This window comes from Anomaloglossus baeobatrachus, chromosome 6 (genome assembly GCF_048569485.1).
Source record: "Anomaloglossus baeobatrachus isolate aAnoBae1 chromosome 6, aAnoBae1.hap1, whole genome shotgun sequence".
NCBI classification, from domain to species: Eukaryota; Metazoa; Chordata; class Amphibia; order Anura; family Aromobatidae; genus Anomaloglossus; species Anomaloglossus baeobatrachus.
Genome location: NC_134358.1, coordinates 464572739 through 464588785, shown reverse-complemented (window position 1 = coordinate 464588785; position 16047 = coordinate 464572739). Strand labels below are relative to the sequence as shown.

The 16047-nt window shown below is 45.2% G+C and overlaps 1 protein-coding gene and 1 long non-coding RNA gene across 3 annotated transcripts in view; one reads left to right on the top strand and one right to left on the bottom strand.

Moving 5' to 3' along the window:
- The window catches only part of TBC1D5 (TBC1 domain family member 5), an 835136-nt gene that overhangs the window by 184806 nt on the left and 634283 nt on the right, over positions 1–16047 (bottom strand). For both annotated transcript variants that reach the window (XM_075316666.1, XM_075316667.1), the window contains exon 16: positions 7922–8028. In XM_075316666.1, coding sequence (XP_075172781.1) covers positions 7922–8028 — 107 coding nt within the window. The remainder of the gene's footprint in view (positions 1–7921; positions 8029–16047) is intronic.
- Positions 7928–16047, top strand: part of LOC142244448 (uncharacterized) — a 112100-nt gene continuing 103980 nt past the window's right edge. The window contains exon 1 of the long non-coding RNA XR_012724550.1: positions 7928–8147. This is a non-coding gene — a long non-coding RNA (uncharacterized LOC142244448). The remainder of the gene's footprint in view (positions 8148–16047) is intronic.

Sequence of the window (16047 nt, the reverse complement as noted above, 5' to 3'; positions counted from 1 at the left end):
TGCAATTCACAGTGGGGGTGCCCAGAAAGCATGGGCACACTGCACTGTGGATTCCAATCCCCAGCTGCCTAGTTGTACCCGGCTGGACTCAAAAATTGGGCGAAGCTCACGTCATTTTTTTTTTAAATTATTTCATGAAATTCATGAAATAATTTAAAAAAAAAAAAAGGGCTTCCCTATATTTTTGGTTCCCAGCCGGGTACAAATAGGCAGCTGGGGGTTGGGGGCAGCCCGTACCTGCCTGCTGTACCCGGCTAGCATACAAAAATATGGCGAAGCCCACGTCATTTTTTTTGTTTGGGGGGGCAAAGAAATCCTGCATACAGTCCTGGAAGGAGGATGCTGAGCCTTGTAGTTCGACAGCTGCTGTCTGCTCTCCTGCATACACTATTGGATGGAGTATGCTGAGCCTTGTAGTTCTGCAGCTGTCTGCTCTTCTGCATACACTAGTGGAGAATGAAGAACACATTGAAGAAGGAAATGACATCAGACCTTTTTTTTTGTTCACTGATAAAAAACGCATAAGGACGCAGTGAGCAAAAACGCAGCAAAACGCAGCAAAAAAACGCACCAAATCGCGGCAAAACGCGTGCGTTTTTTGCCACGTTTTTTCGACGCAGGTGCGTTTTTGTGCGTTTTTAGCGGCCAAAAACGCACAAAAACGCAGCGTCAAAAAAACGCAGTGTGTGCACATAGCCTTAGAGGGATTTTCATCCATTCTTCCTTGGAAAAGTCTTCCAGTTCTGTGAGATCCCTAGGTTGTCTTGCATGCTCTGCTGTTTTGAGATCTTAGCCACAGCTTTTCAATGATGTTCTGATAAGGTGACTGTAGGGGCCCATTGTAAAACCTTCAGCTTGCACCTTTTGAGGTAGTCTATTGTGGATTTTGATGTGTGTTTAGCATCAATACCATCTGTAGCAGCGATCCTCTTTTCAACCTCAGCTTTTTTACAGAAGGTGTTATGTTTGCATCAAGAATTTGTTGAAATTTCATTGAATACATTCTTCCCTCTACCTTTGAAATGTTCCCCATACCACTGGTTGCAACACAACCCCAAAGCATGACTGATCAACCCCCATGTTTAATGGTTAGTGAGATATTCTTTTTTCTGAAATTCTATGCACTTTTTTCTCCACACATATCTTTGATCATTGTGGCCAATAAGTTCTAACCTCATTGGTCCACAGGACTTGTTTCCAAAATGCATTAGGCTTGTTTATATGGTGTTTTGCATACTTCTGATGTTGAATTTTATAGTGGGGACGCAGGAGAGGTTAACTTCTGATGACTCTTCCGTGAAGGCCATGATTGTGCAGGTGTCTCTGAACAAAAGAACAATGTACCACAACTCCAGAGTCTGCTAAATCCTCCTGAAGGTCTTTTGCAGTCAGGCGGGGTTTCTGATTTGCCTCCATAGCAATCCTATGAGCAGCTTTCACCGAAATTTTGCTTGGTCTTCCAGATCTCATTTAGATCTCCACTATTCCTGTTAACTGTCATTTCTTAATTACATTTTACACTGAAGAAAGGGCAACTTGAAAATGCTTTGCTATCCTCTTATAGACTTCTCCTACTTTGTGGGCCTGCACCATTTTCAGAGTGCTAGGCAGCTGGTTAGCAAAATCTATGGCTACTGTTTTTTGGCACAATGTTAGAGTTGCCGTGTTTTTATAAAGCTGTGAAATTTGCATCACCTGGCCTTTCCTAACCATGATTGTGACCAAGGCATAACCATAACAGGCTAATTAAGGTCTGAAACCTTAGTAAAAGTTATCTAAGCACAGGAATCTTCAAGGGTGTCTAAACTATTGTATCGGCCCCATTTTCCTTTTTGTATTTTTAAAATGTAATAAAAGATTAAAATATTTTTTTTGCCTAAAATACAAAGAAAATGTTTCACCTTTCATTTATGCCTTTTAGAGATACTTTCATGTTCAACTGGCTTAACTGTTCACAACAATAACAGTAATTATGACTCCAGGGGTTCACAAACTTTTGCACGCCACTGAGTGCGTGTGTGCTACATTCACAGAGAACATTATATGCATCAATTTTTACTGTTGAATTCACTTCTGGCTATTGCTATAAACACAAATGGTCATAAAATTAAAGGAAAGCTCTTGTTTTGTTCTTAGTAGCTAATTTAAAATGGTAATGTTTGCTTTACAAATTTAGCAATGTGGTAGGTATAACTCATTGTGAGAAGGTTAACACTTTTAAAATCAATGAAACACGGATATGGATGTGTAGCAAGAAAATATTTCGATGCTGATGTTGCTATATTAGAATTGTATTTGCTAAAGGGTACAGGCAGATTTCCAAAATTCACCGTTAACTTAAAACAATAGTCTCAAACCTTTTATTCTCAGGCCTTACTGCCTTCAGGACACGGCGGAACATCTGGATATTTAAAGAAAACAATATGTTCGCATCCTCTATGACTTTTTGTTTCTAATTGGGCGTTAGTTTTTCCGCTCTCAAAAGAACAAGCTGGTAAACACTAAGGAGGTCATTAAAAGATCAATAAAAAACAAGAAAGGAGGTGAAATGGAGCCCAAATTAAAAGAGGTTGTCCAGTATATAATTTTTTTCCAACCATAGGGTATGTAGAAACACAATAGAAAAAAAACCAAAAATTAAAAACCTTTAAAGCTCCTGCGGGTGGTAATGGTCTCCACTGGTTACTATGATCATATGCCTCACCCTTAATGTCAGTCATTGGATACAGCGGTCATCTACTTAAAGGAGTTGTCCGACATTAGCCTACCAAACATTTTTGAGTTTATCTGTGCTGTATTGTCATATAAATCACCCCTACATTGTTATTTTTTGTTTTCTAACTTTTGTTCCTCTTGAATTATCCCTTTATTCTCTGCAGCTCTTTGTTTACATTCAGCTCCAGCAAACTGACCTCTTCCAGTGCCAAACCTCCCAGTCAGAGCTGGCACCGCCTGTCCTCACTGTCCAGCCCCGCCTCCTGCACACACATTCCCTGTCAGTACTCTGCCCCAGCACTGACCTGTTATCACTCTAGCATTGGAAATAACAGCCCCACATCGGGCTCTGCGCCCCCCCCCCACATCAGGCTCTGCGCCCCCACACACATCGGGCTCTGCAACACCCCCCCCCCCCCCCACACACACACACACACACACACACACACAAACGGTGCTCTGTACCGACCCCCCCATCGTTCTGTACCGACCCCTACCCCCATAGGGAACACATGTAGGCTACATTCACATGACCGTTCCGTTTTTGCGGTCCGCAAAAAAACCGATCCGTTTTTTTTCACAGATGCATCCGTGTGACTTCCGTTTTTTTGTGGACCGCAAAAAACGGAAGCAGCAAGAAAGATAAATAGATGAGTAGATATAGAGATGGATAGATAGATATAGAGACAGAGAGATAGACGGATGAATGAATGGGATAGATAGATAGACAGATAGATAGATAGATAGATAGATAGATAGATAGATGAGAAAGACCTATATAATGTCCCACCCCCCTGCATATTCTAAGCTGGCACCCTTTAGTTACTTTCATGTGGCACTAAAGGGTGCTTAGCCTTGTATTTAGCCAAAAAATAAATAAATTAAAAAAAAACGACGTGGGGTCCCCCTATCTTTTGTAGCCAGCTAGGGTAAAGCAGATGGCTGCAGCCTACAAACCACAGCTGGCAGCTTCACCTTGGCTGGTAATCAAAAACAGAGGGCACCCCATGCTGTTATTTTAAATTATATAAATAATTTAAAACAAACAAAGTGGGGTCCCCCCAAATTGGATCACCAGCCAAGGTAAAGTGGACAGCTGTGGTCTGGTATTCTCAGACTAGGGAGGTCCACTGTTATTGGACACTCACCAGCCTAAAAATAGCAGGCTACAGCCGCCCCAGAAAGTGGCACATCCATTAGATGTGCCAATCCTGGCGCTTCGCCCCAACTCTTCCCGTTGCCCTGGTGCGGTGGCAAACGGAGTAATATACGGGGTTGATGCCAGATGTGTAATGTCACCTGGCATGAAGCCCAGCAGTTGGTGATGTCACGCGTCTATCAGATACCAGACATCACCAACCCAGTCAGTAAAAAAAAAAAATAGACAACAAAAAATGTTTTATTTGAAAAAACACTCCCCAAAACATTCCCTCTTTCACCAATTTATTGAAAAGAACAATAAAATCAGGGTCCAGCGTAATCCAATAAGGGGGTCCCACGACAATCCATACCATAGTCACTGTCCCAGTCAATGAAGAACAGAATGTCCCCATTGTCTGGGAGACCAGTGCAGTGACCTGAGCTAACATCAATAGCCCAGGTCACTGCAGGGGATGACGAGCGCTGCTGTCAGAGGTTAGATGAGATCATTACCTGCAGTGACGATCTCCTGCTCTACAGCGCCGTCACTGACTTCTATGCCCGCCGCGTTCTCAGCAGTATCGCGAGAGCCCGTGACGTCACCGCTAGTGACAGTCTCGGGCCGCCCGCAAGACGTGACGTGAGAATGCAGTGGGCATAGAAGGCAGTGATAGCGGTGACATCGGCAGAGGAGGAGATCATCACAGGAGGTAATGATCTCATCTAACCTCCTGCCAGCAGCGCTCGTCATCCCCATGGCTGCACGCACTGTGAGAAGCTGCTGATACACTGCAGTGCGAGCAGCCGCGGGGCTGGCAAGGAGCGGGACACAGATTGGACGGGCACTCCTGCTATCCTAAGCACTGTAAGCAGGGGGCCTGGTGCTGGCGGTGACACCGTGGGTGGGGAAAGTACGGGGTGCGGGGGAATGTGTGGGAGGGTGCAGGGAGGGGTCCTGCCCATGTTGACATGAAATGACCGGAAGCAGCAAAATCGCGGCAGGAGCGGTCACATGATCACTCTGTGCCGGGGGAAGAGGGGCTGACAGCAGGGCAAGTAAGTGGTCACTATCTACTTACCTGCCCCAATGTAGCCCAATAGGGTAATAATAAAAAATGTCAAAATAAGCCGGATAACCCCTTTAAGCAGCACGCAATTACCGCTCATTACTTGCCGCATTGTTACATACTACGCAATTGTGCGTTGTGATCATATATTGTATCTATGACCCCAATATGTCTTATATTGTGTCCCTTTCCACACAAAGTTTTATTTATAAGGTTATGTTACGTATCTATGATATGAAGAGTCGGACTAGCCTAACAGAGTACCAGAGGAATCTATGTCAGGACCAAACTGTGACTCAATAATAGGCCTAAAGGTATCAATGTTAGAGAGAAGAATCAGTGTTAATGCCGCTCTGTCGCCAAAATGTCAACGAGTTTTGAAGAAAGTCAATCTCCATCAGGACTAAAGAGGAATTAACAATCTATGTTGATTCTTCTTTTGTCCCGATGGAGACTGAGTGTCTCCGAAACGCGTTGACCTGAGTAAAATGAAAGAATTGATAGAATCAATATCGTGTCATTTTGACGACAGAGCGGCATTAACCCCAATTCTCCTCTCCCAACAGTGATTTCATCACACGTGTAGCTGCTGCAGCCACCATTTCTCAGGCTGTCTTAGGGGTTGTAACTGGCACAACCCTAATAGGTGAGTTCTTCTCATTGATTAATTCCCTTTATTTATCAAGTAAGACCCTATCTGCACTTTTTATCTGTAGCCTCACATTTACGCCTTAAACCTGGGTTTACACACTGCAACATCTCAAACGACATCACTGTAACGTCACCGGTTTTGTGACGCAATAGCGATGTTGTTTGCGATGTTGCAGTGTGTGAAACCTATCAGCGACCCGGCCCCTGCTGTGAAGTTGTAATCGTTACAAATCGTTCAGGACCATTCCTAGGTCCTTTGTTTCCCGCTGAGCAGCATGAAGTTTCAGTGTGTGAAGACTTTGCAGCGACTTTGTTAGCAACTTCCCTTTCAAAAGGCTGCTTATCAACATCCCCAACAACCAGCTAGGTTGCTCTGCAGGTCCGGATCGCTGTTGCGTTGTTGGCCAGGTTTGCCTGTTTGAACGCTCACCAGAGACTTAGCAGAGACTTAGGGAGGTCGCTATTGCGTCACCAAACCGGTGACGTTACAGCGATGTCCTTTGCGATGTTGCAGTGTGTAAACACAGCTAAAGGTATAGCAAAAGATAACTCTATTTGGAGCTTCCTTTGGAGCTGATCAGTAGATTTCTCCTGGCCAACACTAAATTTCTTCCATGTTAATTTAGAAATATAAATCAAAATTTATTGATGATATGTCCGGTGTTGAATGTAATTAAAAATGGAGACATCTACGACAAGAGCTTATAAGTGGCGAATTGTTACAGTTGGAGGTCTATCATGAGCTAGTAAGAAGCAAACGTCCCATTTCAAATTCTTGCACGCGACCCTCTGCTAGCTGTGTCCACTCTTAGGGGTGCTTCACACATAGCGAGATCGCTATCGAGATCGCTGCTGAGTCACGGTTTTGGTGACACAGCAGTGACCTCATTAGCGATCTTGCTCTGTGTGTCACTGAGCAGCGATCTCGCTCTGTGTGTCACTGAGCAGCGATCTGGCCCCTGCTGTGAGATCGCTGCTTGTTACACACAGTGCTGGTTCATTTTTTTGACATTGCTCTCCTGCTGTGAAGCACACATCGCTGTGTGTGACAGCGAGAGAGCAACGATCTGAATGTGCAGGGAGCAGGAGCCGGCTTCTGGCAGCCTGCGGTAAGCTGTAACTAAGGTAAATATCGGGTAACTAAGGGAAGCCCTTTCTTGGTTATTCGATACTTACATTAGTTAGTAGCACCGCCGCTCTCAGGCTGCCAGAGCCGGCTCCCTGCACACGTTGCTGGACTACACATCGGGTAAATAAGCACAGCGGTTTGCTTATTAACCCGATGTGTACTGTGGCTAGGAGTGCAGGGAGCCAGCGCTAAGCGGTGTGCGCTGGTAACAAAGGTAAATATCGGGTAACCTAGCCCTTGGTTACCCGATATTTACCTTAGTTACCAAGTGCAGCGTCGCTTCCATGTGTCGCTGCTGGCTGGGGGCTGGTCACTGGTGAGATCTGCCTGACTGACAGCTCACCAGCGACCATATAGCGACGCACCAGCGATCCTGACCAGGTCAGATCGCTGGTGGGATCGCTGGAGCGTCGCTAAAGTGTGACGGTACCCTTACTGTATAGATAAAAGACAGTCCTATTAACATTCAGCCCAACACAGGGTGAAGTCTAGAGACCCTCAGTGGTATCTATGAAGGCAATCAATTGTATGCCCAAACAGGCCCTCTTTCAAATGACCATAAAAGAGGACACTGTTAGCCAAAAATTCATGGACCACTAACAGCCCCAAAAGTCCCTGATTCCTGTAATCTTGGAAATCTCATTGAACCCTAGAATAGATTCTTTAAACATGTTTCTGTATGATATTTAATATTATTAATTACTCTGCCCATCCAATGGTAATAAGAAAAAAGCAACAAAAACTAGGCAAATAGTATCAAGCACATAACGATAGAAGAATAATTCCAACAAGTAAAATGTCATGCAGCAACTATGTGAATTAGAATAGATGTTTTTTAACCTTTATGTTGTCATACAATATGCATGGTATATGAAATTAAACATTAACTATATCATGAAAGTGCAGAAAATGTCTCTCACCTGCTTCAAAAGCAACCCTGCAAAACTTGTTGCTATACAGCATACAATTAATACAGATCTCAAGCATCTCCCCCCTCCACATGCACCCTCTGTGATTAATGATATGTACCATTGTCAGTACAGATAGTAGATGACAGCCTCCAGACGTAATCTCTCCATGAGGTCCCAAAACTTTATGCTAATGTCTATTACTAGCTGCCAAGTAAGCTCTCCGTCTAAAACACATTTCTACTCTTTGATGGTGTAATTGTTGGTGTGCTTGAGGCACTGAAGAGAACAGGCTTTTAGTGTTACTATACCTTTGGGTCTCGCAGAAACAGAGCCTTGAGAATGAGGGAGTGAACGTCACCGATCGGTGGGTAGTGCATTAGGAGACCCAGGCACGTCTGATAGTTGCTGGAGATTACTGGAGGAAGAAGAAACAAAACATATCAAGCTATAGAGTGAACATCCCATGTATTTACACACTCCTGACAACAAGGGGAGACAGAAACATGACCTCTCGAGAAAGAAAAGGACCAACAGGTCAATATATCAGTTTATCATATGGGTGCAAAGTGGGAAAAGTGTTTTTTTTTATCCTTGGGGGGAGGACCTCTTGTTTGATAGTGTTTTGTTGTTCTGCTTTATTTTTTTTTTATTTCTCTGTTTGTGACAAGTAGGTTTTGTCTTGTGTAAATTCTTGTGAGATCTTCTGTAATTAGTTGTATAAACCTTGTTGAAAAATGTCCTTTTTTTGGTGCAAAAATGGGATGCAGAAAGAAATACTGTTTGTATAGAGTTGGCATACACACAATTGATTCTTTTTTGCCACGTTCTTTTCAGACAGATGTAGTTCAAAAATCTTCTCCATAAAAGCCTATGGGTATATTTCAAGGTATGCAGATTCTTTCATCTTATTTCCAAAAGGCTATAATGTAATGGTTAAAGGGAACCTGTCAAGTGCAATATGTAATTAGAATTATGAGCAGTTCTGGGTGAATATTGCTAATCCCTGCCTAACCGTCCCTGTATCTAGTAGTATAGATAAAGAGATCTTTAGAAAAAGTATTTCTGAAGATCTTTTATCATATGCTAATGAGCGAGGGGACTAGTCCCAAGGGCGTCAGTTCCTGCGCTCATTCCGCTCTCTTAGCATGATAGCACGCCCACAGGGGCATGCTAACATGCTATTCAATGCAGCATCACCATCGGTGACGCACGTACCTGTGTCCACTGTCAGCGCTGCCCTGAATGACCGGCACTCACGGTCATGCGCAGTATGAAGCCAGGTGTATGTAGGTCTAGTGTGCATGACTGGAAGTGCCAGGCATTCAGATCAGCTTGACAGCGGACACAGGTACACACATCACCGCTGGTGATGCTGCATTGCATAACATGTTACTACACCCCTGTGGGAGGGCTAACATGCTAAGAGGGTTCAGAAACTAACACCCTTGTGACTAGTCCCTGCGCTCATTAGCACGTGATAAAACATATTTAGAAATACTTTTTCTAAAGATCTCTTTATCTATGCTACTAGATACAGGCACAGTTAGGCAGGGATTAGCAATATACACCCAGAACTGCTCGTGGTTCTGGTTGCATATTGCACCTGACAGGTTCCCTTTACAAGTAATAAGAAAGAAGGTTTAAAGTGTACCTCCATAAACATTCACACTGACATTTCATCAGGCAATGGGCATGAATAAAAGCTACAGTACAATGGAGTAATAAGACTACAGTATGACACCAGGAAAGTACATAGCATGCGTCCTCCTCCCACCATGGATTATCAGTTTTTCCAATTTACAGTGTAAAACTGACAATAAGTGGTATGGGTGGGTTACACAGAGCTCAGTATTCAGAAAACTGCTAAACACACAGCACAGAAAAATATCATTTTGTCAAACAAACAGAAAGCAGCTCAGTAAGTGATACACTGCTAGAATCAGGATTTCTGCCCCTAGACCATACTGCTCTCAGGTTACATAGCCAAAACCTGCTGACTGATTACTTTTAAGCTCATGTTTAGTGCTCTTCTAAGTTTCCACTACCTAGTGGCACAACCGATTACCTGACTTTACAGGGACCTGCCTCTGGCCGGATTCACTTAGAAATAGGTAAGGTTAAAGGGGTATTAAGAAGTTGTCTCTGAATTTGGAAAATTTGCAGCAGTAGCTTGTCAGAAGCTGAGAGGGAAGGGGGGGGGCAGCACCTAACTACTGCATAGAAATCAATGGTCTGGGGTAAGGTTGCTGGGATAGGAGTTAACCCGTCTACTGGAATGTAACTACTGAGCACATTGGGTCAGGATCTCAGCTGGCGCTAGAGGCCATGATCCATGGAAACCAGCTGTACAGATAAAAGCTCACATTGCAGGATAATGATAGCAGATAGAAAAGGCAAGTTGCTTGATTAAAGCAATTTAATAACTTGAGGATAGCCCTTTAGCTCCTTTACTTCAGAATAAAAGGTGTCATTGAAAAGAACAACTGGTTCCACAAAAAACAAGCTCTTATACAGCTACATGGCTGGAAAAATAAAAAAGATATAGCTCACGAAATTAGGGGAGGAAAAAACAAATGAAAAACGAAACAAAACAAATCGCCCAGAAGTGAAGGGGTTAAAGCACCATTCCATGTTTTTTTTTTTTTGTTTCACCACTGGAGTGGTGCTTTAAATGTCAGTCTCCTGCCCAGTCTTATACTCACCCCTGGCCACAAGTGCTTAATGCAACTCTATGAGAGCCAAAACAAGGTCAAGATGAGGGTCTCATAGAGTTGCACTGATTTATGACCTACAACATGATCCATGAAACACTGGAGCTACTGACAGGTCACAAATCAGTGGAGACTGACCAGAGCAAAGCTTAAAAAAGATAAAGACGGTGGCAGGTGAGTAGGACAGGGGGCAAGGGATTCACATTTAAATCACCAATCTAGCGCTGCATAAATAAAAAGTGCCATTGATATAGCTTTTTTTTTACTACACCACAATAGTTTTATGTAAGGAAAAAGGTGTCCGACAATTAGATCATGAGTAGAAAATGAACACACTGAAAAAAAATAAAATCTAGATGACAGTGGACAAGGTACTGTAGTTACACAAATAGGCTGTATACTTACTGTATTATAATATAAATAATAATCTTTAGTTAGAGTGAAAAAGTTCCACAGCACTTAACAATTCAAAGTATAACCTTTTTAAAAAATTACCAGCTGATAACAAATGATCAGACGTGCTCAGTTGAAATTATACATACATGATTGCTGATGAAAATTGCATAGAAAAAATCAACATCACAGTCCAAAGGTCTCCTTACACAAGAAAAAGTTGGCTTCACACACTAATCTCAGCTGGAATGGTCCTCTATCTAAGGGGTGCTTCACACATAGCGAGATCGCTACCGAAATTGCTGCTACGGCACGGTTTTGGTGACGCAGCAGTGACCTCATTAGCGATCTCGCTGTGTGTGACACTGAGCAGCGATCTGGCCCCTGCTGCGAGATCGCTGCTCGTTACACACAGCCCTGGTTCATTTTCTTCAAAGGCGCTCTCCCACTGTGACACACAGATCGCTGTGTGTGACAGCGAGAGAGCGACAAATGAAGCGAGCAGGGAGCAGGAGCCGGCATCTGACAGCTGCGGTAAGCTGTAACCAGGGTAAACATCGGGTAACCAAGGTGGTTACCCGATATTTACCTTAGTTACCAGCCTCCGCAGCTCTCACGCTGCCTGTGCTGCCGGCTCCGGCTCTCTGCACATGTAGCTGCAGTACACATCAGGTTAATTAACCCGATGTGTACTGTAGCTAGGAGAGCAAGGAGCCAGCGCTAAGCAGTGTGCGCGGCTCCCTGCTCTCTGCACATGTAGCTGCAGTACACATCGGGTTAATTAACCCGATGTGTACTGTAGCTAGGAGAGCAAGGAGCCAGCGCTAAGCAGTGTGCGCGGCTCCCTGCTCTCTGCACATGTAGCGATGTTATGATCGCTGCTGCGTCGCTGTGTTTGACAGCTAAGCAGCGATCATAACAGCGACTTACAAGGTCGCTGTTATGTCACAGAAAGTGGTGACGTAACAGCAACGTCGTTGTCGCTATGTGTGAAGCACCCCTAACACGTTAAAGGCCTCTTGATTATCCATTGACAGATGATGTTGGGATAACAAGGATAAGGATAGGGAATTTTGACTTTCCAAGCCTGATCCTTTTGTTCCTTCAAAACCTATACATTGTAAGTCGCCTCTTGAGAGGCCTGGAAGCTCCTTACTCGACCAAACCGGGCATCTGTGTGTTGGAGGGCGGTGGCTGAGGGTGACAGCTTACAGCAACATGTAAGGTGTATGAGCAGCTTTGAACATTAAATTTTTATTTTATAATTGTCAATGGAAGAGGTAATTGCATGTGTGGCGCCCCTGAGGCTCAGTCGCCACAGAGTATTGCATCTGTCTTAAAGTGTAATGCTTATCCCGGGTAGGAGGAGGTTAACCACTGGCACTTGGAGCTTACACAATACACTTACATAAACACCCAGTTAGTGAGGCAGCACTTAGGCTATGTGCCCACGTAGCGTATTTTCATGCAGTTACTCTGCGTTCTGCACCGCAGCGTAACTGCATGCATCCTGCGTCTCCAGCACAATCTATTAAGATTGTGCCTAATCCATGCCCACGTGGCGTATTAGAACGCAGCGCTTCGGCTTCTGCTGAAGCACTGCATTCTAAGAAGTGACGTCACTTCTTTTGTGCGCTTTGCATGCAGCCCCCGCTCTGTCTATGGGAGGAGCTGCATCCAGAGCGCATGAAATCGGTTTTTCAGTACGCACTGTTTCTGCAGCGATTTGAAGCGCATGTGTACTGTTCAAATTGCTGAGGAAATTTCTTCAGGGACGGAACGCAACGTGGGCACATAGCCTAAAGGGGGCTTTACACGCTACGATATCGTTAATGTTTTATCATCGAGGTCACGTTGTTAGTGACGCACATCCGGCGTCATTAACAATATCGCAGCGTGTGACAATTACCAGCGACCTTAAGCGACCTCAAAAATGGTGAAAATCATTCACCATGGAGAGGTCGTCCCAAAACCAAAAATCGGTAATGGTTGATTATCGATGTGGTTCGTCGCTCTTGCAGCAGCACACATCGCTGTGTGTGACACCGCAGGAGCGAGGAACGTCTCCTTACCTGCCGGCAGCCGCAATGCGGAAGGAAGGAGGTGGGCGGGATGTTACGTCCCGCTTATCTCCGCCCCTCCGCTTTGATTGGCCGGCCGCTTAGTGACGTCGCGGTGACGTCGCTGTGATGCCGAACGTCCCTCCCCCTTGAGGGAGGGATTGTTCGGCAGTCACAGCGCCGCCGCCGACCAGGTAAGTTTGTGTGACACTGTTGCAGCAATAATGTTCGCTGCGGCAGTGATCCTACGAAATCGCATGCACGACGGGGGCGGGTGCTTTTGCGTACGATATCGCTAGCAATTGCTAGTGATATCATAGCGTGTAAAGCCCGCTTTACACTGCTCAGGAAACCAGGCTGGGAAATTTCCGGGCAGGATGAGTCATCAAAAAGGTGGGGGCTGCCTTGGAAGGGAGCAAACATACTTAGTTTCACTTTAGAAGGAGTTTTACTTCAGAGCAGTTTGGAAGCAGAAAAGAGCAGACAGCCTTAGGCGAGCAGAGTTTAGCAGACTGGCCCTGGGGACGGGAGGCTGAAGGAATTAGTCCCAGGACTAGGGGCCATGACACCGCACTGAGTTAGCACAGGACGGACTGGGAGAAGCAGGAGAGACCACTGTGAGACCACTCGGTAGCCCCTTTGGGACCGGCGCTAATCAATGTGCAGAGTCCTTGGTAAGGGGAACCTTCATGGAAATCTGCAGGGAAAGGGGATTTCACGTCCCATTGCCCACCACCAAAAGTCCCGGGGCACAGCAGCAGATAGAGACAGGAGCCACGGCCACAGTCGGGTCTATAACAAGTTTTGCGCTGCCTGCGGATGGGACAGCAACTAAAGCCAAGGACACTGGGGTCTCCAAGTAGCTTCACGCCACGGGGATCCACACTACAAGGCACAAGGAGGAAGGCCTCATATGCTTTACAACACCGGTGGTGACCTCTGCTTCATCCGGGATCGGCTGGGGCTCATCATGGCAAGGACTGGTACTCTGCGGGCACAACACTCAAACTGTGAGAAAAAACATCTGGAACCGCAGCCCTTGTGTGAGACTCTGATTTGCCATCGCTGCCACCCCGCACTTCGGCGCCAACAGCCATTTCCCCTTCACCACTGTTCACCCCGGAGCTCCCTCCACCTGTGGGGAGCTGGACTATCTGAGCTGCGGTAACATCAGCCCCGGAGGAGAGTGACATCTCGCAGCGGCGGCTAATCCCTCACCGCACACCACGAGTGGCTTTGCAAAGCAAACCCCCATTCCCCCCGTTTTTGACTCTCTCCTTGCCTGTAGCCGACGGGGCCACAGAGCCGGGTCAGGTCATTCACAGCAACCCCACAAAACCACTGGCCCGCTGATTAGTTATGCCCTGCATGTCCCATGGGGTGCTACACATGCAGGCTGCGACTGGCCCACAAGGGAACAGGAGAACCCCCGGTGGGCCTCTGTGCAGGAGTAAGCCACTTATTAACAACATGAGGAGTAGTTGATCCAATACTTTTGGATCACAATGCACAGACAATAACAGCATCTCATAATTCATTAATTAAACTACTTAGCATGTCATTATATAGAAGCAAAAGTAAATTTGTGAAAGAGGGTGATGAGAAATTTGCAAGTAGATGGACAATGGGTGCCAGAACCAATGTTACAAGTGGGCTCTTACCTTCCCAGTCTGACAATGACTGCATTAATATTAGAGCTCCATTTATTCCATTACGCTTTACTTGTGAAAAGGTGTACACATAGTGGGCACAAGTACAATAATCATTAACAAAACAAGGCACAGACTGGTACAGGAAGAGAGAGGGTCTACCAGAATAGCATAAAGTTGCATACATACAAGCTATGATGTACTCTAGAGCCTTAAAGGGAATCTGTCAGCAGGTTTTTGCTATGTAATCTGAAGACACCATGCAGGTTAAAAAAGATAATTCAGCCTTGCATCTCTTATCAAAAAGTGTGTTTTTGTTTACTTGCAATGTTAGCTTAAGCTCCCTAACTTTATTATTACAAATTCCACTAGTTTAGGGATGTACACCAGTAAACATAAACCCTATCTAAAACTTAACATTTAATTATATTAGATACTAAAAAATATATATACCACATTTGTGTGACTATGTGCACAGAAGAGAGAGGGAAATAGTCCCTACAATGTCCACTCCCTCCTGTGCTCTGCCTAGAAATCTAGGCAGAGCACAGGAGGGAGTGGACATTGTAGGGACTATTTCCCTCTCTCTTCTGTGCACATAGTCACACAAATGTGGTATATATATTTTTTAGTATCTAATATAATTAAATGTTAAGTTTTATGTTTACTAACTTTATTATTAGTCAGAAGCAGCAGTGTGTGAGCTCAGTTCCGACTCTGCTCGTGATTCGCAGCTTCTGTCAATGGAAATGTACACTGAAGCCTAGTGTGGGCAGGGGCAACTTCTTAAGCTCTACTACATGCTAAAGTTAAAATCTTTGATTTTGGGCTGGTTCACACTAAGCGACAGCGACAACGAGGTCGCTGTTACGTCACCATTTTCTGTGACGTAGCAGCAACCTTGTAAGTCGCTGTTATGATCGCTGCTTAGCTGTCAAACACAGCAGCCGAAGCAGCGATCATAACCGCGAGAGCAGGGAGCCGCGCACACTGCTTAGCGCTGGCTCCTTGCTCTCCTAGCTACAGTACACATCGGGTTAATTAACCCGATGTGTACTGCAGCTACATGTGCAGAGAGCCAGAGCCGGCAGCACAGGCAGCGTGAGAGCTGCGGAGGCTGGTAACTAAGGTAAATATCGGGAAACCACCTTGGTTACCCGATGTTTACCCTGGTTACAGCTTACCACAGCTGCCAGATGCCGGCTCCTGCTCCCTGCTCGCTTCATTTCGTCGCTCTCTCGCTGTCACACACAGCGATCTGTGTGTCACAGCGGGAGAGCGCCTTTGAAGAAAACGAACCAGGGCTGTGTGTAACGAGCAGCGATCTCGCAGCAGGGGCCAGATCGCTGCTCAGTGTCACACACAGCGAGATCGCTAATGAGGTCACTGTTGCGTCACCAAAACCGTGCCGTAGCAGCGATTTCGGTAGCGATCTCGCTATGTGTGAAGCACCCCTTTGTCAAAATGGCTGCAAAAAGTAATCTAAGGCTATGTGCACACGTTCCTTTTTTTTCATGCGTTTTTCCTTGCAGATTTTAATCAATACTGCAAGGAAAAACGTATGCTAGCAAAGTCTATAAGAATCCTGACTTGCTGTGCACAAGTTGCTTCTTCTTTCCTT